Source organism: Falco cherrug, chromosome 5 (genome assembly GCF_023634085.1).
Source record: "Falco cherrug isolate bFalChe1 chromosome 5, bFalChe1.pri, whole genome shotgun sequence".
In the NCBI taxonomy this organism is placed as follows: domain Eukaryota; kingdom Metazoa; phylum Chordata; class Aves; order Falconiformes; family Falconidae; genus Falco; species Falco cherrug.
In genome coordinates this window covers 47,175,588-47,203,426 of record NC_073701.1, presented here as the reverse complement: position 1 = coordinate 47,203,426, position 27,839 = coordinate 47,175,588, and the positions used below count along the sequence as shown (strand labels likewise).

At 40.1% G+C, this 27,839-nt stretch overlaps 2 protein-coding genes across 5 annotated transcripts; one reads left to right on the top strand and one right to left on the bottom strand.

Annotated features, from left to right (window-relative positions):
• Positions 1 to 19: 19 nt before the first annotated feature.
• Positions 20 to 14,154, top strand: DEPDC4 (DEP domain containing 4). 3 transcript variants are annotated; one of them, XM_055710639.1, is made up of 9 exons: positions 20 to 145; positions 1,113 to 1,539; positions 2,071 to 2,222; positions 2,743 to 2,929; positions 5,204 to 5,430; positions 8,118 to 8,260; positions 8,484 to 8,609; positions 10,049 to 10,127; positions 12,540 to 14,154. In XM_055710639.1, exons 1-9 carry the CDS (start codon positions 61 to 63, stop codon positions 12,755 to 12,757), a joined length of 1,644 nt encoding a protein of 547 aa, XP_055566614.1. In that variant the 5' UTR covers positions 20 to 60; the 3' UTR covers positions 12,758 to 14,154. The 3 variants fall into 3 exon arrangements, with proteins under 3 accessions (XP_055566614.1, XP_055566613.1, XP_055566615.1); XM_055710638.1 differs by having other exon boundaries at positions 2,068 to 2,222; XM_055710640.1 differs by lacking the exon at positions 20 to 145 and adding an exon at positions 247 to 542 and having other exon boundaries at positions 2,068 to 2,222.
• A 1,644-nt stretch (positions 14,155 to 15,798) lies between these two features.
• On the bottom strand, positions 15,799 to 27,144 carry ACTR6 (actin related protein 6). Of its 2 annotated transcripts, none has more exons than XM_055710642.1 (12): positions 26,910 to 27,144; positions 26,246 to 26,363; positions 24,422 to 24,490; positions 22,332 to 22,455; positions 21,395 to 21,530; positions 21,249 to 21,305; positions 20,476 to 20,574; positions 20,211 to 20,289; positions 19,328 to 19,499; positions 18,267 to 18,405; positions 17,343 to 17,472; positions 15,799 to 16,002 (listed from the first exon to the last, which is right to left on the bottom strand). In XM_055710642.1, exons 1-11 carry the CDS (start codon positions 26,975 to 26,977, stop codon positions 17,343 to 17,345), a joined length of 1,191 nt encoding a protein of 396 aa, XP_055566617.1. In that variant the 5' UTR covers positions 26,978 to 27,144; the 3' UTR covers positions 15,799 to 16,002. The 2 variants fall into 2 exon arrangements, with proteins under 2 accessions (XP_055566617.1, XP_055566618.1); XM_055710643.1 differs by lacking the exon at positions 15,799 to 16,002 and adding an exon at positions 16,941 to 17,099.
• Between the last annotated feature and the right edge of the window lie 695 nt (positions 27,145 to 27,839).

Below are 27,839 nucleotides of genomic sequence, written 5' to 3'. Positions count from 1 at the left end.
CGGAGGGGGGCGGGAAGTGATGCACGCTCCCGGCTTCCGCCAGCGGCGCCGGCCGCCCTTATGGCGGGATATTTGACTCCGCGGTTCAGGAGGCTCCGCAGCCAGAGCGAGTTGGAGCCGCGGCGTGGGAGCGGGCGGCGGCGAGGTGTGGGAGGACGGTCGTCCTCGTCTCGCCGCTGACGCGGCTCCTTGTTCCGCGGTGTCGTCGGGGTTGGCGGCGGCTCCGCGCCTCGCCGGGGGGCGGGGCGGCCCCTGAGGGGCCGGCGCGTGCCCGCCCGTTGCACCGGAGCTGCGGGGGCCGCCGGCCTGCGGGCGGGAAGGCGGGAGCTGGTGTGGGCGCCAGCAGCTGCTCCGGGGGAGAGGAGCCTCCTGAGGCTGTGCCCCAGCGGGCGGGGCGCGCTGGGCCCGGAGCGGCGCCTCGGTGTTCGGAGCGGGAGGTTGCGGGGCGCGCAGGTTTAGTGTGATGCAGTGTCGGTTTGGTGTCCGCCGAGCTGAGAGCGGTGTGTGGAGGAGAAACTGAGGGCTGGAGGAGCGTCCTCCGGGTGAGGCTGGGAGAGCTGGGACCGCTCAGTCTGGAGGAGGGACCGCTCGGGAGGTTCTCACCAGCGCCTGCGGGTAGAAGGCAGAGCGGGGACCCGGGCGCTCAGGGGTGCCCGGAGAGGTGGTGGCTGCGCCTCCTTTGGGGGTAACTCAGGAGCCGCCTGGGCCTGGGCGACCGACTCCGACAGCCAGCTCTGGGCAGCCCTGCTTGAGTAGGGGCGTCGGACCGGATGGACTCCGAAGGCCCCTGCCTCAGCCGCTCTGGGATTCTGTAATGAGCGAACGTGCGTGTGTACACACGTACAGCATGTGTGGTAATAACAAAGAAACCTTCCTCTTCTGTTTTTAGTGTATTTTCTTCTCTTGACTCTGCCCTAGGGGATTGAGTCAACTTACAAGAAAGACTGCTTCATGAAGTATTCTCTTTCTCTGTCCTTATAAAATTAAGCTGATTTCTGGATAATTTTTAAACATATATATATCTATAACTAATTTCACAGAGTAAAAATATTTTTTTTAAATCTTCAATTAGAGCTTTATAAACCTGTGAAACTTATATAAATATTTTGCAGATTTCGATGGTCCTTTCCAAGCAACTCAGCTGTGGAATGGTATTATTCATGCTCTACATAGTCAGGTGGAAATCAAAAGACGTAGACAACACCTGAAAACATATAAAAACTGTTTCACCGGCTCAAATGCTGTTGATGTGGTGCTGAGCCATCTTATGCAAAGCATGTACCTAAGCTGCAATGATATTTCTCGGCTGAAGGGAGTCCGTGTATGCCAAGCATTGATGGATCACAAGGTGTTTGAGCCAGTTGGAGCAAAGCTTTATTTATTCAAGAACGAAAAAGAAACAGAGTTTGAAGACACAAACACTAGCCTCTATAAATTTGTAAATAGCAGTCTTACTCCTCTTCCTCCAAGAAAGAATAAAGGCAATGAGATCTTGTCTCCTGAGCAAATCTGCAAACAGAAGATAAAAAGACTTTCCAGGTGAGCTACTCTGAACTATTCTGATGTGGTTTTGTGGGTTTTTTTAAGTTAAGGTGGGTTAACTGTAGATGAGGTAATGGCTGTCTAACCCAGGTATGAGAGACTTCTGAAAACTACATGCCAGTTCTGAAAAATATGCCTAAATAGCAGACGCTACCTAATATTTCTTGGTAATGTTAAACTGCTTTGATCTTTTCCTTGTTATTTAGAGTAGAGTCTGGGACAGTAGCATAAGCCTAGGAATCATTTTCTTTTGCAGTCAGTTGTGCTGAAATCTGAGTATTAGCATGAATAGGCTACTTGCTAGAAGCTAGTAAAGAGAAATGGAAGTAATAATCAATATTTGGAATCAGTATGCTTCCCCTTTCCACAAAGCAGATGTGAATGATTGGTTTTCTAGCAGCAGGATAGACCCTAGATCCAGTGAAGCCCTAAAGTCCTGATTTAACAGCAGTTTAGGAAGTGACAGAAAGATAAATGTGTCCTGGTTGTATTTGTTATAAATCTATTTCTTTTTTCTCCCCTAAGCAGAACAAAGTGTGAAACAACACTTTCAAACCCCTTAGCATTAGAAGCAGCTGATAAAAAGAGGGTAGAGGAGCTTCTTCGATCAATAAGTGTTCATGCCTCTCTACCTCCAAAGATCATGGTTAATAAACAAACTCATCTGCTTTCAAAAAGAGGTGAGGATTTGATTTTTCTTTTTAAAACTTGATTGTTCTCCACTGGATGTAATTTGAGTATCTCATTTCTGTTACAGACTGCCCCTTAGAGTCCTAGATTTAACATGTCACTAATGACAAAACAGATAAATGATTGCTAAATGGGTAAATGTTCATAGTAAGTGAACTGAAGGAAACAACAACAGGATTATTTTTTTGCATGTGGGTGCTATTCCACTTATGCAAATACCACTTCAGAAGGAAATAGGTTTTAAGTTAAGTATATTTTCTGGTATGTATTACTTGTAAGAGTAGGTTATTGCTAATTCTAATATGATGGGGAGAGAGATGTTCTCTTTAAAGCCGCCTTCCTTAGCATTCCTATTTTGATCCCTTCTTTCCCAACATAGAAACTTCGCACTGCTGTTACCTATTTCTCTTTGAATGCTTAAAACATTCTTGAGTGAGTAAACCCAAAGGTTAGTGTTTTGCATAATATCTTATTTCTCGGGGTCTTTTTTTGTTTATTTTATGGTATCAGTAATAGAAGATGTCTGGAAACAGCAAACTCTACTACGACTGCTGCAGTTAATTGATGTTCCGATTCTAGAAAATATCTTAGTGTCTTCAGTGAAAACAAAACCAGAGGGATTTGGCAGAGAAGAAGACCTGATTATCTCAAATACGTTCCTGGACAGAGAGGTTACATGTATATTAAACTTGCCTGAGTAAGTTATACATCTATAAAATTGATTTGTTAGTAAATGTTTTATTTTACTCTTGATTTAAGATACGTGTTAAGTCAACAAAATAAACATCGTTACACTCGTATACTTGTAGACAGGGGAGCATTAATATACTTCCCTCTGACTTCTCGGAAGTGGTAAGGGAATTCACAGAAAGTATATGTTTAGGATTGGATGTTTGAGGGTTTTAAGATTACGTCAAAACCTTAACTTTCAGTGTCAAAAACACTCCTAGATTTCAGAGCAGGCACTTCACCATTAGGTCTCTATAACGGATGTTAGAACTTGAAAAAAAAATGATTCCAGGGCTTCTTGTTTGCTTGCTATAGTTCCTGGCAGTGGTGCTGTGGAGATACAAAGTCAGTAAGGCATCTACTGTTAGCAACAGAAAAGGAACAGCTAAGCTGTAACACTGAAGAATGCTTATATCATGAGAATAAAAAAGTGAAAGTGGCGTGGCTGTGTGTTGCCAATGCTCTTTTCCTTAAATGTTCTATTATTTTTGTAGTTTTCCAGTTGATCACACTTGGGCTGATCTCTATCTTGGCATGTACTTTTAATGAATGTGTCAGGGCATGCCTCCTCATGTGTGTGTCTTAGTAATGATTGTTTCTGTCAACTCAATACAATTTTTATCTGTTTGTAAGATTGAGGTTAATCCTTGTACCTAAAGACTTTCTTACGGTTTTTATGTATTCTTGCTTTAGGGAGAAAATATGATTTTTTTTTAATGTATGTTTAGAGTTTTATATAAGCTAATGGAACTCCTGATTCCAAACTAGGTTTATTGCTGGATAGCATCTTAACTCCGTGGATTTTTCCACCTGGAATGCGTTGATGAACACTCTTGGGGGGGGGGGGGGGGGGGCTTTATACTTCTGTTTTACTTGATTCTTGGGTGATTGGTGGGCTTGTGTCTTTTAAAATATCTTACATGTGGTTCTTACTCTGTATTAGTCTGTGTTAAGTGTGTCTAACATTCAGATCTTTGCTAACATATCAGATGAATGTGCATACCTCATTGCAACATTCTGCAATTTACTTAAGTGGGGGGCTGGAATAGCATCTTTTTAGGCAGCATCTTATTCAAGTCTGGCTTACAGCATGCCTGAGAAATGGAAAATTCCAGGTATAAAGAATAGCTACCAGTATTACAAGCAGTTGTAGGATTAATTGCCTCCAGTATGAAGGTGGGGGAGTGAGCATAATTTATATCTCAACTTTCCTGTTTCCAGTTTTCAAATAGCGTCATGTTGTACTTGAAAGCTGTAATCAAATCCTGCTTGCAGTGATCACCCTGTTCATGGAATTGCAACTAAAAGGAGGTCATGATCCTCTTTCTATTTTACTGTTTTACTTCTTTTATGCATCCAAGAGTTAACAATTATTGTTGGCCGCGGCAGTTCAAACAAAAGTTCATCTAGCTGTCCAGCAGCAATGTTTCTGCTCTCCATGATAAAAGTAAGATTCTGTAGGTCTTAAATACTTGTGAGAAGATGCAGACATTTATTGATTCAGCTCAAATTATTTTATATGTGGAGAGGCAGTCCCTCTGCCTTCCACAGTTAATATAATTTTAGATTTCTTCTGTACAACATGGTTGAGTTAGTGACTTTTTCCTCTGACCTTCCAGCCTCTCTAAACAATTGAGTTGTCTACCTAAATTTTAGGTAGATGTTTAGGTACATTTTCTCTCCCTAGTGAAGTCATACAGGCAACAAATGCTTAAGAAAATTCATGCCTTTGTAGTAGGTCATACAATAAACTGCTTCCAGTGTCTTCTGGGATTTAAACTTTTCTTATTTTTCTCAGTTTTCAAACTAATTGTTGTCTTTCTCTTCTGTGGAGATCCACTCGCTTGCTTTTTCACCCTGGTTAGCCCTGGTGGGTTTTCATTGTGTGTGTTGGAGCAGTAGTGTAGTGGTGCTTGGCTGTAAATGCTAGCGGAATCAGGCAAGTGCCCTGGGGTCAGTGGTAGTCTGGCATGATTGTAGCTTGTTTTGATCTGGGTGTAGCTCAGGTGTATTGTCTGTAGCATAGGAAAACCATGGAAGTTGCTTATTTTGGGCAGGACCTTGAACAACTACAGGGAAAGAAGTTAAATAAAACTACTTAATAAGCAACAAGTATAATGCTGGGGTTCAAATATGTGACTATATCTGCATGGCTATTTCTACCTAATTTTCTTTAAAGGATTAAATAAGAACAGACAGAGTGTTTTAAAGTAAGCACTAAAACTAACTTTTCCTTCTGCAGGCTTGACAAATGGCTCTATGCTGCAATTGAATGCTTGGAGTATTTCCCAGACCAATTCATAGTGATGGTTAGTCAGCAGTTACCTCAAAGCACTAACAAACCCGGCAGTCTGAATACATACAAGAAGATTCTCTTTGACATTATAATAAAGTATTATAGCCAAAAGAAGGACTCCCTTCTTGCCACTCAGGATCTCGATATTCATTCAGGAATTATAGAACTTATAGGTAAGAGCAACCTAGAACAAAAAATACAAGTGAAAGCAGTGTAAAGGGTGTAACTTATGAAGTGTTAATCAACTGAATCATAACACTATTTGCAATGCTGTTGGCGATGCACTTTAATTCATAGGTTGGAAGGGAATGCTTAAGGTCACTAGTCAGAACCTCTGCTTAAGGCAAAGACTAATTTCAAAGTTAGATCAAGTTGCTTAGGGCCTGGTCCAGCTGAATTTTGAAATTCTGCAAGGATATAATCACCAACTTCTGTGCGTAACCTCTTTTAGTGTGTAACTACCCTCATTGAGAAAGTGTTTTACCGCTAGTCAGAACTTCCTAATTGTGACTAGTAGCATAAAAGTAATATCATTGCTACAAAGTTTTCTTGTTAACCAGAATAAGCTTTTGTGAGTTCTGAGCTTAGGGCTTTTTTAGTAATCAAAGTTATTTAAAATGATAAAAGGGGCTGCTGAGATGGTGATTCAGGCTGTGATCCCCCTGCAAAAAACAACCCTGCATATGCTCGCAAGTAAAACAGAAGGGTTTAAATATAAGTTTAAGATTAATCCTACCCAAAATAGGCCCTGTTACTTCTTCAGTTCAGTAGAGTTTATGAGGTATTGTCAAAAGTTTCAGGTTTTGGAGAACTATGACAGGCTTACTGATATAGGAGAACAGTTGGCCTGTGTAAAAAAAATTGGAGCAGTGGTGGATCCTGTGGCCAAAACCTCATGGAAATAGAGGGCAATATTTATATTAGTAGTATTTTGCTAAGGAGAAAAAAAAATACTGGATTGTAATAGAAGTCATGTAAGGGAAACTATTGCAAAATTACATAACCCATCCACAAAAAAAGAATGCTAACTTGAAATAACTGATTTGGCTGCTGGTAACTTCTGCTAATTGTTCACTTAAATTAAAGAAGCCATAGTTCATATACACAACTTAAATACAAAACTGGTCTAAACCAATATTATAGCATATTACTAAATTAGAGAATCAAAATAGCCAAATCAGTAGGCAAGGGAAAAGACAGTGTCATAATTACGTTGAATTACTCAATGCTTTAGTTGCCTGTAGGTCTTAGTAAGTATCTGCTTGTTCTAAACTAATAACCTGGGAAATGTCCAGGGCTATTTTGCTTTCTTATTCTTGCTTTAGTTTTGTCATGTTTCCAACTTGAGTAAGACTATCTCACAAGCAGTTTCTAATGCTTTATTATTTTTATTAAGTGATAGCTGTAACTTTAGCGTCAGGAAATTCTGTGTTTGAATGTATTAGTTTGTGTTCTGGTGTCCTCAGCTGTGTTCCAGTTTATACTGGGTCGCTGTTAGGAGATTGTGCTTAACTATTTTACAACCATTTTTCCTTCTTGGTGCTATGGAATAGATTATGGTCATTAGTGAATAACAACTTGGATTCTAATAATAATAATTTTCAAATAGAATCCAGTGCAATTAACCTTACTTTGATAAAGTGCTGTTGTTCTGACTAATGCAAGAGAGCACTTGAACTAGCTGTGAATATCTACATATTTAAAACACTTCCAAAATTAGAGAAGTGCTGCAGTTAGCTAAAGTATGTCTTCATTTTGTTATCAACGTCTATATGATTTCAACTGTGTTTTCATCAGTTGTTAAACAGTCTGATTAAGATGGCTGAAAACACAGATCTGTTGTAAAGGCAAACATATTGCTGCACTTGTTGCCTTTAAAACGAACTGATCTAGAGTACTTACGTTACAGATGAATGCATCTGGTTAAACTAGTCCATGTGGTATATTGAATCCTTTTAGATTGGATTTTTTTCTTTTTCCTATATTCTTTTAAAGTAACTTAGTAAAACTTTAACCACAGATCAGAGAAACTCTTACACTCCAGAAATGACTGAACTTCCTGTCTTCCTATCTGTACTTCACGCCCTTTGGCAATTTGGCAATTCTTTCCTGCTTTGCTTTTTTTTTTTTTTTTTTTTGGTCTGCCTTTCTTCTGGTAAAGGGTCACTTACTCTTTTCGTGGTGAAAATCCTGGGCTATTTCTTGTAAAATGTAACTTCTGTCCCACTAATAGGATAGAGGCCAGAAAATCATATGTAGGTTCTATTCCTGTACCTACCCTCATCTTGCTCTTGCCTTAGGAAAGTTACTTGACTTTTTGACTGTTCTTCACTTTCAAAATGAAGTTAGATAGAATTATCATCTAAAGAGGGTTTTATTGGAGATTATTTCCACCTGTAGGTAACAACTAACAAAAAAAACCAACAAAACAAAAAATAAACCTTCAAATACTCAAACAAAACAAACAAAAAAACCCCAAACCTCAAAATAATGAGGAAATTAGAATTGTTCAGCTCATTAATTACTTTGACATGAATCTTGGAATATAATACAAAGATCTATAAACAAACGGTGCAAACAGCACTTCAGTGTTCGCATATGGTACACAGAATATAGTAATGTCTCGTATATATTGTTTAAGCACATCTGTTCTCTGACTAGCTATGGGGCAAAGGCTTTAAGCTTATATTGACTAAATGCTGTATTGAGTCATGTCAGAAAGGCTTTTGAAGTCAGAGAACCTGCTTGCTTTGGAGGTAAAAAAACCCAAAGAATGGGATTAAAACTGGAATTTAAATGTGTATTCTTGATTATTGAAAATGAACAATTGGGCTGGATATGCTGTTTTGCTCCATTACAGAAAAAGGAAAAACAGATCAAGCTCTAGAAGCATCACAACTTTATTTAAAATTATTAGCACCAAATACCCGGGAAGAGCTACATAGACTCCTGACATTCATAGCCATTGCATCAGAATCTGAGGGCTACAAATTACAAAAACAAGTAAGTATCCATAATTTTTAGTGTGGGAAATGGCACTTTCCCATAGTAAAGCTAACTCTTCCTTTTGTCCAGAGTTAAAGTATCCTGTTTGCTGCCTTCCAACGGGATTTGTTTTAAAACAAGTATCAAGATGTTCTTCCCACTGATAGCAGCATGTTATACTTAGTCTTTGCTGACACTTCACAGGTAAATCTAATGCCAAATTGGAGTTCTCTTTTTCTAGTTTGAGAACAGATCGGTGATCATCAAGACTTGCACAAAGTTCATTTTGCAAAATAAGACATTGTCAAAACCACAGGCAGAACTGCTGACTCAGTTTCTGATGGACAATCACTCCGAGCTCTCCAAGGTAGCGTTTTCCTCTATCTCATTGGCTTTGTCATTTTAGATGTTTAAGTGCCATGAAGTGCCTTTTTGGAGATGGCAGGTCTGAGGAGCAAGGTTTAGTGTTCCATTTGTTACAGTTTAATGGTACAGTCAAGCAGGGTGAGAAGCTATTCCTCCTATATAGGAGAGACTATAGAAGACAGCTTTTTGCGAGCTTTGCAAGTCCTTTATATGTAATATCCTCTCTATTTGCATCATCTGTATTAAGAAAATATTTAAAGTGTTAAGAAATCCTCATAGAGGCTTTTTGGCACCTTATTTCTGGTGACTGCCTACTAAATTTTTAGACTCTTTGTCTTTCTCATTTAGAAGTGAGCTGACATACTCCGAGTGGTATATAAGATGACATGCTCTGGTGCCGTAGCATAGATACACAGCTTTGATAAGTTTTAAGAGTTCCTTTGGTATTTTGAAATGTTAGCTTCTGAATAAAAGAAGCTAAATAGAACCTCAAAATGCAATGGCTTTTCTACTTAACTTGATCAGTTATGTAAATATAAAGAAGACAAAATATGTCTGTATTTATGTTCTATCATACTGTCACACATGTGAAGAGATGCAGCCTTCCCTGACTCAATACTGACTTTCTGTATTCAGCCAGTGCCAGTGCAATAAAGTTGTCATGCTTCTCTACTGTTTTCTTCAATTACAAAATTCTGCATTAAAACATTAAACTATACGAATGAATTACCTCAGCTGTTGTAAGATAAGCAGTAGACATTTATTGTCTAGCTACATATAAGCCTAACAGTAACATTGATGTGGTTTCAGTAAAATATTACTTTTAATTCTTATACAACACATTGATTTTTCACTTCTGACCTCAACTGAAGAGACATGGGAGATTTTTTCTTTATTAGCTCCAGTTTAGTTTGAAAGTGTGAAGTTATTAGTGTGAATTTTGGATGTGTTAAATAAATAGTTTTGGCTGTACATTATTAAGGGTTCTGACATGACGGTTAGGGCTTTGATTCGTGGTTGGAGATTGAGCCAGCTCTGACAAATGGAGTGCCCACTGCTTCGTAGCAGTGACAGCAGAGTGGGTGGTGGCTCACTCTTTCACAGCTTCAGTTGAGAACCTTGCGTATTATATAAGCTGGAATCAGTTTACGATCTACACTACAATTTTAGCCATAGTTCATTGTAAAACAGCATCTAGAACACCTTCCTTATTTCTTTGGCCAGAAATATCAGAAATAAAAATACGCATTTTAGTAGAATTGCACTAAAAGACATAGTTTTATCAGAGACTTTGAATGTGTACCGAAGTAAGTGTAGGCATAGATTCTTCTGCAGTTAATTAGGGGGGTGGGGTGTAAACTGATTATCTGAAAACTGTAGATTTTCAAAATACAGAACTATTGCTTTTGTAACTTTTCCTTTGTTTGGTTGTATTTTCAGAGTCCTTTAACTCTTCTGGAACTAACTAGTAGAAGACTAGAGAGTTTGCTAGAAGGACAAGATCCGGATATCAATTCAGGTAGATGATGTGATACACACTTTTATATAAACCATTCTATACAAATTCGTTTACCATCAGTTGATTATAATTTGGAATAGGTTATGTTTTTTTCCTTTATTAGAAGTGAAGCATTAAAGTGATTAGTGGGTAATTTGCTAAATAATTTCATTATCTAAGCAAAATGCTGTTCTCTGAATATTGGAGAACAGTGATTCTATTAATTATCTGGTCTGAACACATTACGCGTGAGTTTTTTACCAAATAATTACTTCTGGAGAAATTAGTGCAAAATGTGCTTCCCAAAGTGCCGTGCTTATGATTTGGTTTGTGAATTTGATAGGATTTTATATTCAGGAACAGCATTCTTATATTTCTGCCACAAGATGCCTAAAAATTCTCATAGAGTTCAGTAGTTTGAGGTTCTGATAGATGTCTTGAGCAGAGAGTGATTTTTAGCGTTTTGAAGAACTTCTTCCTTTTCTGGGTAAGCACAAAAGTTTATTAAGAGCTTAAGATTTACAGAAAGGTAGAGTAGCCTAAAAGGCAGACATTTGTGTACATGGTATTAGTGTTTTCCAGCGTATTTCTTTTTCAAGCTAAAATTCTATTTGGCCTTGCTGCCAAAAGTATCTTTCAGCACTATGATTAAAATGGTTGGCTTAAATAACTGAATTTCTCTCTGACTCTTTACCCTTCTTCCTTTTGACTTCTGTATTGCATTATGTGCTTAAGCCATTAGGGAACTGAGTAACACTGTAAGATACTATGCTGTTTAACACAGCAGCTGCCTGAGAGGTAGTTTCATATACAGAGTCTTACCATTTGTGGTGGGTTCTAGAATGTGTCCAAATTGTTTTGGGTTCAGTGTTCTGAGTGTCGCATATTGTGTAGCCAAAGAATAACAGAGATGAGCAACAGAAAAAGGAATTGCCTGTCTGCAGCATTCTTGGAGCCTATGTGGTCTCCATCCATTAGCACATTGAACAGACATCTGAAGTACAAATCCCATACTATATTCTCCTTACTAAGTTTTGGAGTTTCAGTCTGTAAGTGCATATAGAGTCCATCTACTTGTTGAAATGGGTAGTTTGATCTGATTGTAAGCTCTCCAGCATGGCATATTCCTGCTTTCCTGTGTGCCTCATGTTCTGGTGTCATTTTTCCATTTTCTCATGGAGGAGACTGGAGAAAAATCTTTCCTGGGAGCTAGTGAGCATTATTAGCTGGTGAGCTTCCTGAAGAGTGAGTGGGAGCAGGAAGGAAGGCTGGGGGGGCCTGATAAGAAAAGAGATCTGTGTCCTGCAGGAGGGTAATCCTTAGGTTTGTTGTAAATACAAAGTACTAAAAACAGTGAGGGGACTCTGTGATGTGTGTTAAAACTTCAGGCTGAATCATTTAGCCCAGTAGTTTAAACTGGTTTACTAGATTAAGAGCTAATCTTTTTGCCAGAAGTTGTTAAGCTTTCCCTTTTGAAAGAGCTGTTCTTTCTTGACCCGAGTCTATGAAACAATAAAAAGTGTTTCACATCTGGTGTTTGACAGACTGTAAAAGGAGGGAAGGACATGTGCATGTCAAGATTCTGGCAGTTTAGGTTATTACCACTCTCTGTGTGAAGCCTTAAGAAGATGATGTTTGTACAGAAGGAATAGTAAGAATTTTTTCCCCTTTAGGCAATTGACAGTTGTTCAACCAACTTGCTGTCTAACATGCATAGAAGGAAAAAGTGTCTGTGGAGTAGCTGAATGCCAGTCCTTCCTCAGGCCAGAACTCACCTGCCCAGTGGTGGGGCTTGAATTCTTGCAGGGCAGTACTCTACTGCATAGGTTCACAACTTCTTTTATAGCTAAGTTGTGCCAGAGTTGTGTATCTCTCGGGGTCCAGTTCCTTGCTCTGCCATCACCCTGCACTGCTGCCTGTTAAATCACTCTGCTTCTGGTGCACTAACCATGCTGAGCCATCTAGTCGCCTAGAAGTCCCTGAATTCTGTTCCTGATTTCAGAGGTGTGGTTCAGAGGCAACTGTTTCAAGTATTTGTTCACTTGCATTAGGTATTGGGCCTTGCTGCCGATCTGATAGACTCACAGGGAATCACTGGATAGTGACAACTGCAAGGTGCCATTCTTCTTGTGTAGCATTCTTTGTTATGGTTTCTGATTGCCAGAACTGTATTGGCTCTGTCTTGCAGGCCTGTTCACAATACAAAATCATCTGTGATACTGCACTTGTAACACTGCTTTTCAATTTTGTTTTTGCAATTTACATTTAGATGTTTATGCTTCGTGGAAGGCTGTATGTTTCACATAGTTTGTAGAGAACTGAAATCGCATCTAAACTGGAGTACCAGTATACCTATGTTTCTGATCAGATTTTTTTAATCAGGCTCTTACATGTTACGTTAAACTTAATCTGAACCTCTGATTTCTTACAAAGGCTTCACCTTCTGTCAGCGTGTGACAGCTAAAGTATATGAAGATCAAAAACAACAAACAAACCAGCATCTTCTCACATTGGTTCAAGAGATGGTCAATGACCCCACTATTCCTTTGAAGCAGAAGAAGAAATTAATTAAAGAATTCAGAAAACACCATTCTCTCACCTATTGTAGTGGTTGTAAAGCTACATGTGAATTTTGTATTCAAAATGGTTAGACTCAATTCAGCCATTTAATTTTTTTAAAAATGGGAGGGTGCATATGACAATTGTTCCCTGCAAACCATTTTCTTCTTATGTTCTTACACCTTCAGCTACAGAAAACTACAACTATCAAAATTACTATGCTGCTAAAAAGAATTAATCCTTATTAATGACTCTTTAAGCAAAATGTACTTAATTACTTGCACACTGCTTGTTCTGCTTTGAATTCAGGGTTTGGCACTTTTTTCCCTTCCATGTCCTCATGGCTTTCTGGCTGAGCCAAGTCTACATTCAGACCCACGCTTGGGTTGACAGTAAGGTTTTCAATATTTTCTATCTAATTCATACTGTAACCTAGTTTTAAACTGTTGATTATAATTCCTGGGAGTATTGTAGAAGTGTAATAAGTGTGTCAAAACCATTAGGAGCAGGTCAGTGGATTTTGAATCTGGCAGGCAGCATTTGTTAGGCAGGGAAGCTGTGTGTGCTTGCAGCCAGTAATCATAGCCTATTGCTCCTTCCCCACTCTGGCAGACTGAGCTGCTGCTAACTCAACAGTTATGCAAAAGCAAGTAAAAGGTTACATTTAAAAAAACTTGAGAAACAGTAATCTTGGTTTAGATCTCTTGGTGTACATAAGCAATTTATTTTAGCATGAGGATACTTGGATATTGTCCAGTTATTTATCATAAATACTTTGATAGCTTTTATGGATTCATAGGCCAAAGCTAGAAGGCATATTGGCTTGTCAACACATTGATGGTTAACTGTACATTGGCAAGGAAATGTTGATTGAAATCATAAATAAATATGCAATATAATGTTACAGGGTTTAAATTACTTCCTCCATCCTCATGACAGACATCTAATTAGGCATTGGACAGAAATGTAAAATCGAGGTTGGAAGGGACCTCTGGTCTAGTCCTACTGCCCAGCTCAAAGTGAAGTCAGTGCAGGCTGCTCAGGGCCTTCTCCAGTTGAATTTAGAGTATCTCACCTTTCAGGTGAGCCTGGTCCAGTGTTTGACCAGCCTCACAGTATGTAAACAAAAAAAAAACAACCCACAAAAAAATCATACTACCTTATGTTTGGGTAGAATTTCTTGAATTTCAGTTTGTACCCGTTACCTTCTGTCCTTCCACTGGGCACCACTGAGAAGCATCTGGCTCTGTCATCTTTACTTTTTCCCCTGAGCCGCCTTTTCTCAAGGCTAAATAACCACAGCTCACTCAGCTTCTTCCTTATGTGACAGGTGCTCCAATCCTTTGTAATTTTCTTGGCCCATTTGCTGGACTGGTTCTATATGACCATGATTTTTCACTGTGAATATGCTGCTTTAGGTGTCTACATCCTCCGCTGCTCTTCAAATGTGTGGTCAAGTTAGCAGGATACCAAAGCTTTCTAAAAACTAGTGCTCTTTGCTTTTATAAATTGAAATGGTTGCACTGTTAGATACAACCAGCTCTGTGTACAGGTAGTAGGTTGTGCAAAGTTGCATGTTTCAAGTAGCCTTATTTAAATGATCTGGCCTTATTAGAAGTCGGAGAATGTAGTTTAAATCTCTGTCCATGCAGCCCTGTTTATGCACTTGTTATTTGACAGGGACTGTACAATGTGAAAAAACTATTTCTGCAGGAAAAAAGACCAAGTTTCACCTTCCGGGGTGAATACCCTAATTACTAGATTTCAGGGCCTCATATTCTTTTTCTAGCCCTGGGGGTGGGGTGGTCATTCTCACAGAAAAGGGTACATGTACAGAAGTAGGTTATTGAGGACTATGAACAGGTATTTCCTGATCAAGTGCTTCTGGTGTCAAGTAGTGGGAGAAAGGGATTTGAGTTTGGTTTCGCTTTCCCCACCTCCCCTCCCAGTCCCTTTACAGGGTCTCACTCAACTGACTCTGGTAACAGTGAGGGATGATAACGTGGTAATTTCTCGGCTAGATAGACTGGGAAAACTGTATTAAAAAAAAATCTTGCACATTGTGACTTGATTAGAAGTTTCTTGTGATAATGTAAAGATGATAATAAAGCATTACATAAAAAGCGATGGATCTATCTTGTCATTTCATAGTGCTCTTGTAAGAAAGAGGGAGCTTAGTGGGTGTAGAGCCAGGTATCAAACAGCAAGGAAATGCTTCAAGTGGACAGGAGTTTATAGCTGCCAGGTGCTTTCTTCTGTTCATGGGACAAGAAGTCAAGATTGATCTAGTTCTGTAATGGAAAGTAAGACCTCTTTAGAGCTCTGTCTTATTCACCTACCCTGATAGGTGGGTTTACTAATTTTTAATCTTCTGTTGAAAGAAACATGGTTTACATTTAAGTGTAAGGGCCTGCAGAACAGAACAAGTTTGGTGAACTACAGATTACTGTTTTTTACATTGTTACGCTTTGTTACATTTCAAAATTAGGAAAACCTTAGGACTTTAAAAAGTTCTGTCACTTTAACAGTATTTGACACAGAATCATCTGGTAGGGATGCTGGACCTCTCACTCATTCCCATTTATGATTTCTAGCATACAGCTATCAAATTAATTGCCAATATGAATTTGTATTTGAAGTATAACATTTCCAGAGTGAAGTTTACTCTAGCGCTACTTTCCAGTGCAGTCTTAACAAAATAAAAATAATGCCACCTTCAAAGGAAGGAGGGCTTGTATTCAAACATAAATATTCATGTTTGCCTCTACAAAGGACGAGGTTACTTGTTGCTTTTATGGGAACAATGTGCATATTCCCTTATTTTAGGTCCCAACTAAAGCATGCGGACAATATTGTGAAGCAGTTATTTAAAAAACTAGATGTCAGACACAAGAGCCTTTACATGTGGCTATTAAAATAACAGTGTATTAGACTTATTCAGGTCCTGTATTTTCTTACAGAGTAACACAACAGCTGTATCCAGGAATTTGTAGGCAGTGTTCTGATGCATTAATATCCCAGCTGCCTCCTGTGTGGCTCATGTAGCTATTAATGGGAGGAGCAGGGTACCTCTTCCATTCCTTTCAGCAGGTTAGACTAGAGGAAAGCCACCATGACCTGGCAGTCCAAAGTTAAAAAAAAAAAAAAGTCAAGAAGAAAGATCATCCCAGGAAACTTTTTAACGGGGACAGCTCCTCATCAAGATCTCCCATTCTCTGGAGTGTTGGCTTCTCTTCTATGTTACCCTTATGCTGAGACCTCTGTGTAGCAACGGGAGCAGCTCATGAGAATCTGTAATGTTGATCAGAACAATGTGGATCCAACTCCAGGTGCTCATCTGAAGTAGAAAAGAAATGGAAGCCAGAGATGAAGGAATCTCTATCTTAATGCCATCAGTAAGGCCGGGGCTGGTGGTATGCCTTTGTTTCCCATGTTCACAGCTCTGACCATTCCACTACATCAATTACCCTTTGGTCACACATCATCACAAAGAACAATTTTTCAGAAGGCCGTAATTATCTGTTGTGATTCCAAGTGCCCCGCTCTGGAGCTTGCCAAGGACCACTAAAGGGACATGAAATCTAGTGAAGCTTCTGCTTAATCCCTGACAAGAGAGGGAATATGAGACTTCAGCTGAGAATAGGATATTCCTTTGCAAATTGGAGACCACTGAGTGTCACCAGCCCTACTAAAAGGGTGATACCCCTGTGGCCACAAGCTGCATCAGGTCAAAATCAGTGTCAGCATCTAGGCCTCCATTATCTCCCTCCCAGCAACCAAGCAAGCCAGGTGGGGTACCCTATACTAGCACAGCCCTCTGAGGCTTCTATCTGGCCAGGAGCATGTACTGTCGCTCTTTCCGTGCCTGCATGCAGTGCTGCACAGACTGATGGCACAGTAACAGAGCTTCTGATGCTACCTTTGCTCTACAAACAGAAATAATAAGCTGGGGCATTTGTGTTTTATCTAGAATGCCTGGATAGGGCCCAGCTGGGATTACCCAGGACACAAGCTGCAACCTTTGTTCACCTCTGACAGCTGCTGACTTCACCTTTTCAGAAAGGTGAGGGAGCATCAGGAAGCTTATTTGCTCAGCCATTGTTTCAAAACAAACAAACAAGACCACACCCTACTAACCCCAAACCCTTTTAAAAAGAAATTGTTCAAATTACTGCCTTCTCAAAGCAGAAGTATACTTTCAATAGCAGCAGTCCCATTTCAAGTATACTCCTCTCATGGCTATTCACTAAAATAACCAGAAATAAAACTTAGGTATTCCTTATGAGATGTGTTTAATGTCCATTCAATTGCGTGTGCAAATTAGAATAACATTAGTTTCTGGAGAAAAAAAATATTTGATTTCTTCTCACAATGTATTCATGTCACACCAGTACAAGCATTCAGTATTTTCACTGCCTCATACATTGAGGTTTTCTGCAATAAGAATACAATGAAACTATCAGTAGAAGATGAGAACATAATGAAATTACAATGAACATATATTATTTCATAGTATTAGGTTTGTAAAACTTTATTTTTAAACTCTGAAAATTAAGTTTTTCCCAACCTACTTAAATAGAGGAAAGCTAAAACACAATCCTAACTGAGAGATAACAGTTTGTAGTTCAAACAGTTCCATTCTGAGTAAAACAATGGAATAACAATGTATCAAACTACCTATATATCAAATTTCTCTTCACAGATATTGTGTCCATGTTCTTCATAATCTTCTCTAGTTACTACCATGTCTTCAAAATCATCGTTTTCAGAAATGAGCTTTCCCCCTTCCCAAGAATAAGTAATAGGGCTGAAAAAATAAACAAAGTTATTGTTACTCATCTGTAAATTCATTTAAAATAGAAGCGTGCAGTGATGATTTCTAAGACTTTTATTTAGCCATAACTATTTAAAAATATATTTCTGTTTGCTAAATCAAACCATCCAGCTCCACACAAGTTACAAGACACAAATTCTGAAATTCTGGCAGGGCTAACTGACTTTGCTTTGTTTAGAAAACAAGTGCTTCTTTGGAGGCAGGTGTGGAGAGGGCAGGAAGTGGAGATGACTTTGTATTTATACTCTGCACAGATAATGATTCTTTAACAACATTTTAAAATACTTTTTAATAATACTTTAAAAAAGTAAACATTTGTTTGGACTTTCAAGATATACTTGTTTGTCTCAGCTGCGTACTCTCTCTCTGCAAAGATGTTACCCCTTTCGAATCCCTGAAGTGGCTCCTTTAATAATGACATGGTAGCATTCAGGTGCTGAAAGTTCTTCTAAGTAAAAGTCTGGATTCTAATCTTGCATATTTATGTATCCACTTAATGACAATAGTGTCTTATTTATCTGTTACTGAAATCATTTACTTATATGCTTTATTAGCCAAAGTACAGGGCAAGCAAGTGGTCTTTAATTTATTTGGTTTGCCTGAAAATACACTGATTTAAAACATTCTTTTTTTGTACAATTTTGGTTCACTTCCTATTTAAATTAACTCCTTTACTCAATCTGTCTTTTTAATAAGGAAAAGAAATACTACTTTATAGTTTGTTCTGCTAGAAGGACAAAAGTTGTTCTGTACAGTTTAGAACTTACTTTTCAGGAAGAACAACAGAAACATCATAATCAGTTGGAGTAAGACATCGAACTTCAGAATAAACCCGATCTCTGAAGCCTGGAAAAAGGGTGTTTCCTCCAGTCAGAACTATGTTTTTGAAGAAATGAGGCTGCATTTCTGTAAAATATATAAGTAAATCTGTAGTTAGAGACTGAATATATATTTAAAGACTAAAAGTTTTTTTCCCAAAATTTGTTATGAATTGGAACAGAAGTAATAAATACGCATAGAAGGATTTCATGATCATCTAATGGTCACATCAGTTAAATAGCTTTACTGAGAAACACAAGAAAGCGACCAGTCACCCTCTGTTCTTCGTGATTTTTAGAATCTGGCTTCGAAAACTACTGTTTTCTGATGTTGTCTATTAACATTCATGTCTGCCAACACAATGCCCCTTTCAAAAGGGATTTTAGATGATACGTTTTTTTTAAGAGTACAAAATAGCCTCAATACTGCCATACTTATGTGGTATCATAAAACCTATGAAAGTCATCTTTGTAGTAATAACATTAATTACATGTACATCATCTATAAAATGAAAGCTTTAGTATTACTTCTGACAAACAGCAGTCAGAAATGTTTTATACTTTGATGCTTAAATTACTGAGTTTGGTCAGTTTCATTTTTCTCATCAGTTTGATTTTTCTCTTCAGTGAAGAAAGATACTTTAAAACACAAAACTTATTTCAACTATATCCCATCATCAGTGTCAAAGACAGATAGGTCACATTAGAAAAGGATGTTAAGAAGAATTTAGTCTACAATGATTATCTGAAACGAGTAGAAACCAATCAATGAATCACCACAAAACTGCTTTTACCTAACAGAGAATCTCGTAGACAATCAGTTCTACAGTATATGACACAAACCAGAAGACGGAACAGTTCACAACCACTTAGTAACTGGCATATTTAGAGTACTAGCTTCTTAAGACACTCTGGATGCTTAAAAAAACCAAAACCAACAAAACATACCAAACCAAACCAACACAACCCCACCAACCCCGCCTACTTTTCAAAATATTTGTAGTTTGTACCTTCAGGTAAATTCTGAATAGAATAAACAATGGCTTCAGGAATTCCCATCTCTTGAATACCAATATCCGAAGGATGGAAGAGTATTTCTGGAACTGCAAATCTTTCGTTTGTTAGACGAAGTATTTGTTCGCCAGTCTTGTATTTTCCACTTAACACCATCTCTTCCCTTGGCTAAATTAAAGACATGAATAGTAGCCACTGCTAAGAAAAGAAATCACATCCTACAGTATTCAGCTAATCTTTTTCATGTACTGCAGAGGTAGGCAGCATATTCTACATTAAGTCACATTATCAACAAAACTTTTAAGAATAATATGTACTCTGGTATTAAATCTGAAGTGACTTTGCTCTTATCAACTGCAGTTTTGCCTGAAGCAAAACAAAATAGGTATGCATGAGAGTGGCCTTAAAATACTGGGACTGCTTTTGAAACTATGGCCAGCTCAGTAAATGAGATAAAATTGTGACATTGTCTTCATTGATATGAAGACTTTTCAGGCTCTTCTACAACCTGACTTTGAACCTTCTACTTATTCGGGTATTTAAATGAAATTCAGAGAGACTTTCAAAAAAGCATCAAAGCACTTAATATCAAATCCCACTTAACTGAAAAACCCCAACAATAATGATATGGATAGGTTGTTTGACAGAGTACATGCATAGAAAGCTACAAGTATTAAATAATAGAACATAAAATGCTATGCTGGAAAAATAGTATTTAATTTTAATCTCAACTTCCTAAAGAAGACTTTACCAATTAATGCAGATCACAGAAAGATGTTACAATACAGCATTAGAAAAAAGAAATTCTTGTTAATGTCTCTACTAGACTTGTGCAGGGGAACAGTCCGAAAAATACTTCAAAAACCATACTATCATTACCTTACAAAATCCTTTTTTGATTGTGCTGAAGTCTGGCAAAACATAATCTACCATTACAGTATTTTCCTCTCCTTTCAATCTGAAAGAGAAGAATGTAAAATACCACAGAATAAGGAACAAGTTCTAAATTCCAACTATTTTATACTGAAAAGACTTCCTTTGACTTAACTGGCAAATTTTCTGACTAAGAGTATAGTTTTATTTGGTCATACAAATGGATTATTCAGAAGGACAACCTCTGACGTTGATACCATTATGTACGTACTTGGCAATGTCCATGTCCTTGTAAAAGTCTTGAGAAACGTAACACACATCTTCTTTCACTTGATTAATTACATGCGTTTCATCCATAACGTGTAGCTGCCTGTGAAAAATGAAAAAAAATCTAGAAGTGTGAGAATAATTAAGTCTTAGATAATTGACTACCTGTCAATTTTCCACTGGAGATGAGCAACCATAGTTTTCAAATCAGAGAAAGCTACTGTCACAATATCTAAAACTTGTATTCAATTTACAAAAGCATTCCTGGCCTAATGGAGTTTAGTATTTTCCTATTTCACAGTTCAATAAATACAAACATCTACCTGCATTTGCCCCCTGTCTTTGTAACAAGTATAGCCATAATCCTGCAATTAGCTTTACTAGCCAAGACCTTTACCTAGATAAAGTGCCAAGCTAAAGGATCCTAACAAAAAGTTGATCATATTGAATTTTATTTTTTGTACTGATGGAATCAGTTAGTAAACTGATTGATGATCTACTCAGACATCTCAGAAAGTATGTAAGGACTTGTATATTTGTGAGCACACAGGTAACCTCAGCAACTTCAAAAGTGCTGGCACTTTAAAAACTTAACAGCCTAGTTCTTCAAAGAGTTTAAGCTCATCTTAATTCATCTTGATCTTAAGCTTAAAATGGTAGCTAACAGATTATAACAAACAGCATTTAATCTAAAATTCACAGAAACAGTAAGAATATCCCCACAAACTTCTAGCTCATTTCATATCAGGTCTCAAGATGATGATCAGCATGCTTTACCTGTAAGAGATTATCTCCTTTAGATGGTTGGTTAAGAGTTTTCCTCCAACGTTAATCCTACAGAAAAGGACCAACAGAAGGAATTCTGTCATTATTAACTTTGCGCATAGCAAACAATTCTTCTTGAAATACAAGCTGCAGTTTACCTGATGATTGCTTCCTTCTTCTTTTTACTTCTACAATAAGGTACAATGTGTGTAAAAGAGTATCCACTATCCACAATGATACAACATAGCTCAGATGGATTATCCCGGAAATACCTGTGCGCACTAAGAGCTCCAGCTGAAATACAGAAAATTTCATTCAATTTTTACATGAATATACACTTTTAGAATTTACATCGATATGAAAATGTACTTGCTACATATATCAAATGCCTTTCACAGACTTCCAAGAGTGCAATACATAACACTACAGCCAACACATGAACTAATTCTGACAGCAGACAAAATTAAGTCTCATATATGCCCCCATTTCTTCTTTTTCAATAATTTCAGTCCATGTTCAGTTTCTTTTCCTAAAGTCCAAGCAGACTGATCACACCAATACTTATCAAACCTATCTAAAAGACTATCCCATGTCCAGGTATCTTTCAGAAGGGCTCTGATGTTATTTACACATTCCCTGTAAGATACATTTCATGATTGTAATGCTGCATTTTATTTGCTAATACAAACCCAAACCAAACCAAAGACCACTCCCACTCCCCCCCCCCCCCAAAAAAAAAAAAAAAAAGGAAAGCTATTAAAGGCTTCATACAAGTTTTTGGTAGACTTTCTCAAATGCTATCCTGTTTCAAAATCTGTTATCTCTGCCATCCTGACTCTCCTTAAATTTCCCACTCTCACAAAAGTAATATAAGCGTATAGCTGGAATTTCTAAAAAAAAAAAAAAAAAGTTTAATCCAGTTTGAGTACACATAGCAGCATATTACTCAAGACCAGGAAGGAAATGAAGTAATTTCTTTACTATCTTTATATATACATGTGTGTGCATATACAGGCATGCACACAAGCATGCTTATTTATTTACAAGGTTAACTTTCAAAATACATAAATGTAAACTAATAGGAGACAGACTCACCATTTACTCTAAGAACTGCCTGAAACTGATATTCTTCAAATAGAATTTCATTCATGGATTCTTGTATTGAACTGAAGTTAAAATAAGGTTCAGTAATAATAATATTGGTATCTACAAAATCCACCTATGAAAATACATTAAGATTGTCATTACACAAAACTTAGAAATTAATACTTCATTACCATATTTTGCAGAAGTTGAAGATCATGTAAATTTGAAGACATCATCACCACTTGCCATATGTTCATAGAAGCTAGGCTTAGAAAGTTCTAGGGTTTTTTAAAGACTTAATAAACAGTGATGCAACTTTATGAAATTAATGAGTAAAAACATGACAGAAGGGAACACCTTCATATATATTCTGCTCCTGCTACCATCCTTACAAGTAGTAATCCAACTTTGTAAAGAGATACCCTTAAAGGAACATTACAATACTAATGTAAAATACCTTACACTAATCATGTCAACTACAGAAGATAAGTCTCTTCTACAGCTCAACACTTGCATCACAAAATCACTTATATAATAACAAAAGATGAAGTCCTGCACAAAGTTGAATCAATAATAAAAACTTCCAGTGACCTCTCATAATGCCAGCAAAAGATCCTGGACCTTGCACATTTACTGATATCTCCAACTCCTGTAGAGAGGATTTTATAGAGTTACTTCAGTCATAACTAGATATGGCCATAAATGTATTACCAGCTGTATCTTTCTGTAGTCTTCACTCATGTCCTCAAAACCATGACTAAATTGAATCTTGTTCCAAAACTAAAACAAAAGCTAAGTATTAAAAGCCAGCACTGTATATTTTTCTGTATGGAGACAAATATATTTTGAGGTATTACTTTAATTCTCAGTACCATTCTGCCTCCTAGGTGTTAGAAAAAACAAAATCTTTCAGAGTATATAATACTTCTTTAAAAGAAAAAATAAATGGGAAGCCTTACTACACTTCCTGTGCTAAATCTAGTTTGTGTGATAAATTAAAAAAATTAAGTATCAGATATTTATACATTTGTCATGGTTTAACCTCAGCTGGTAACTAAGTACCATGCAGCCACTCGCTCGCTCCCCCCTCACCCAGAGGCATGGGGAGAAGAATCAGAAAGGAATGTAAAACTCAAAGGTTGAGGTAAAAACAATTTAATATTTGAAATTAAAGAAACAAAAAGAACAATAATAATAATAACAACAGTAATGATTATAATGAAAAGGAGGGAGAAGAGGTGAGGAATTAAATCCAAAGGGAAGGGAGAAAAGAAAGCAAGTGATGCACAATGCAACTGCTCACCACCCACTGACCGATGTCCAGCCAGTCCCTGAGCAATGAAGAGCAGGCCCCAGCCAACCCCCCTGGTTTATATACCAAGCATGATGTCCCACAGTATGGAACAGCTCTTTGGCTAGTTCAGGCCAGCTGTCCTGACTGTGTCCCCACACCCCCCATTTCTTGTGCCACTCCAGCTTGTGGCTGGCAGGGCCTGGGAAACTAAAAAGTCCTTGACTTAGTGTAAACATTACCCAGCAACAACTAAAACCATCAGTGTGCCACCAGCATTGTTCTCACACCAAATAAAAACCACAGCACTGCACCAGCTACTAAGAAGAAAATTAACTCTGTCCTGGCCAAAACCAGGACAACATTCAATTTATTCATCGGTAGAAAATGGTTTGCCAAAGAGGGTTATTTAATGAGTATGTCTTTTGGCCTACTGATGTAGCTCATCACTCTTTCACATAAACAGTTTCTTGATCTCTACACCACATTGTACCTGTCTATAATTATTATTATTTTTCAAACTTGAACTCTTAATTATATCGATATGAATTTCTTAACATATGTGAACTGAACTCGATATGAATACACAGAAGACTAAAAAAAATAATTTTTTAAACTCATACACCAGAGATCAAAGCAAAAATTTTCTTCAGTTTGCAAAAAAATAAAACCTGTCATATCTAATTGAAGGCCCTTTCAAAGAGAACAGTAAGCTCACCAGCTCTATTTAATATTTGATGTACTTATGTTAATTCCACTAGACAGTATTTAACCTACACAAAATCTGTAATTACAAAAAGGCTTTTACCTGATACATTTCTTTTCCAAAAAGATAATCCCAAACCTGTCTCTGGACATCCCAGTTCACCAAGTAACCCTGTAGAAATTTACAAAAATATACACTGTTTAGAAAATAAAGTGATACTTAAAAACATATTACTAGAAATCAAGAAATGTCAACGGATTAATAGGCTGGCAAAACAAAAAAATCTGAATGTCTAAATTCACATTTCTATGCTAAGGAGTAAATGTTACATAGGATAATGAATGTTACAAATATTCCCCATCAATCTGTTAATTACTACACTATAAAAACAATGCAAATTTTGTTTCCTATATACATTATTCTCTTTGACAGAAGCCTGACTGAGGTTTGACCTCAGTGCTGGGGAAGGTTATGAAGCAGATGATCCTAAGTGCCACCACATAGCACGTATGGGACAACCAGGTGATCGATCCTAATCAGCATGGGTTTATGAAAGGCAGGTCCTGCTTGACTAACTGATCTTCTGTGACAAGGTGACCTGCTTAGTGGATGAGGGAAAGGCTGTGGATGTTGTCTACCTAGACTTTAATAAAGCCCTTAACGCCATTTCCCACAACATTCTCCTGGAGAAACTGGCTGCTCGTAGCTTGGACAAGCGTACTCTTCGCTGGGTCAAAAACTGGCTGGACGGCCGAGCCCAGAGAGTGGTGGTAAATGGAGTTCCATCCAGCTGGTGGCCAGTCACAAGTGGTGTTCCTCAGGGTTCAGTACTGGGGCCAGCTCTGTTCAGGATCTTTATCAATGATCTGGATGAGGGGATCGAGTGCACCCTCAGTAAGATTGCAGACAGCACCAAGTTGAGGGGGGATGTTGATCTGCTTGAGGGTAGGAAGGCCCTACAGAAAGATCTGGACAGGCTGGACTGATGGGCCGGGGCCAGTTGTGTAAGTTCAATACGGCTGAGTGCCAGGTCCTGCACCTGGGTCACAACAACCCCAGGCAACGCTACGACTGGGGGCAGAGTGGCTGGAAAGCTGCCTGGGGAAAAAGGACCTGGGGGTGCTGGTTGGTGGCGGGTTGAATATGAGCCCACGGTGTGCCCAGGTGGCCAAGGCGGCCAACAGCATCCTGGCTTGTATGAGAAGCAGTGTGGCCAGCAGGACCAGGGAAGGCATCGTCCCCCTGTACTCGGCACTGGTGAGGCTGCCCCTCAAATAGCGTGCTCAGTTTTGGGCCCTTCACTCCAAGAAAGACACTGAGGTGCTGGAACGTGTCCGCAGCAGGGCAGTGAAGCTGGTGAAGGGTCTAGAGAACAAGTCCTAATAGGAGCAGCTGAAGGAGCTGCGGTTGTTTAGCCTGGAGAAAAGGAGGCTCAGGGGGGACCTTGCTGCTCTCCACAGTTCCCTGAATGGAGGTTGCAGTGAGGTGGGCGTTGGTGTCTTCTCTCAAGTACCAAGTGACAGGGCAAGAGGAAATGGCCTCACGTGGCACCAGGGGAGCTTTAGATGGGCTATTTGGAAAAGTTTCTTCACTGAAAGTGTTTTTAAGCACTGGAACAGGCCGCCCAGGGAAGCGGTTGAGTCAGCATCCCTGGAGGTATTTGGAAGACGTGTAGATGTGGCACTGAGAGACATGGTTTAGTGGTGGACTTGGCAGTGCTGGGTTAATAGTTGGACATAATGATCTTAAAGGTCTTTTGCAACCTAAATGATTCTGTGATTCTGTAATTGTTAAACTTCACACTGCTGAATGTGATTCTTGTATGATACTACATATAACTTTGCAGTTGGGGCGCAGCGTGTGAAAACCATTCCTTAAAACAATTTACATTTGGCTATCATATTAAACTCAGCATATCTTACTTACTTTCTGGAAAGGGAGAATATAAAAAAGACCAGAGGGATCTTTAATTTCATCCAGTTGATTTGCTGTAAAGGTTTTCAAGCGTGCAGTCTTTGACCTGAACTGACAGTTGGGAATAACGCTGGAAAAGATTGAGAAGTTTCCTATTCATCATGAGACAAGACACTACTTCCACGAGCAGCACACCTTCCGTAACTTTTCCTGCCGTGCTTCGGGTTTAACCCATTTACTGGGGTCAGTTTTGGGGACCATCTCCCCACCTGACACCGCCGCGCAGGTAAGACACCACTGGGGAAAATCAAACACCCGGCCCCGCACTGAGCCCCCGCCGCCCCCCGCCGCCCGCACCACGAGGTGAGCGCCCGGCGCCCCGCCGCGTCCCAGCCCCCTCCCCCGAGCCGAGCCGCCGCCGCGGGCGGAGGGGACGGGGCGACCGTCCCGCCGGGCCGGCTGGCGCGCGCTGCAGGGGCGGGGCTGGGCCGGGCCTCTCCGCCGCAAGCGCAAGCGCGCTGCCGGCCCGGTCGCCGGCGAGGGGCCGAGGGAGAGGAGGGGCGGCCGGCGGGCCGGGCCGGGCCGGCGGCCCGAGGCGGGGCGGCGGGTGTGCCGGGGGGCGCTGGCGCAGCGATACGGGGCCGCCCGCCCCGCTCCGCCCCCCCCAGGCCCTCACCTGACGTTCGCGTGGCTGTAGCCGATCTTGGCGTTGTAGGCGCCGTTATCCAGCACCAGCGTCGCCATGTTCCCCACGGCGCCACGGCCGCCGCCGTCCCAGTATTGATCCGCCACCGCCGTGGGTCTCTATGGTTACCATAGAGTGGAGGAGCAGCGCGCGCGCGTGGCTTGATGGGACGCAGGAGTGCCGCGGCACCGCTTCCGGCTGCGCGCCCGCGCTCACGTGGCTGGTGACGCTGCCGGGCCGCGCAGGCTATTGGTCGAGCGGCACCCGGAAGCTCTCGGCAAAGACTCGGGCAGGGGGGGCGGCGCTGCCGTTCTCCGCGGTCCCCGCGCACCCGCCCCTTCCCCGCCGGGGCCGCGCCGCCGCCGCCGGTCACGCCCAGCGCTGCGGGGGCAGTAGCGAGGGTGGCGGCGGGGCCGCCCTCCCGGCCGCAGCACAGCGGGCACGGGGCCGTTAACGCCAGAGCCCGGTGCGGGGAGCGCGTATGAGGTTGGGGAGGCGGCGGCGGGGGCGCCCGGCCCTCGGATGGCAGCGGGGGGCGCCGCGCGTGTCCCGGGCAGTTCAGTGCAGCCGCTGCCGTCGTGCGGGAGCCCGGCGCACCGGGCGGGGACGCGATGAATGGAAACCGCTTCGCGTGAGGGCTGAGCGTGCGGCTGCCCGCCTTCGCTGCGTAAGGCCGTTAGTAGATGAAAGGGAAAAGACTCTTTAAATTCCAGCATCACCGTTATACTGTTGTTCTAAGTGTGCCGTAACTAGCATTCTTTAAATAGTATAAACCCCAGTGTTATTGCTGTTTGCTGTCACTGAGTGGCTTTTACTGAAGTCTGTCAAATACCACACACCTTTATAGAGTCACAGAACTGCAGAAGAGCCTAGGCTGCTGGAAGGGACCTCAACAGCTTATCTGGCCCAGCCTTCCATGGG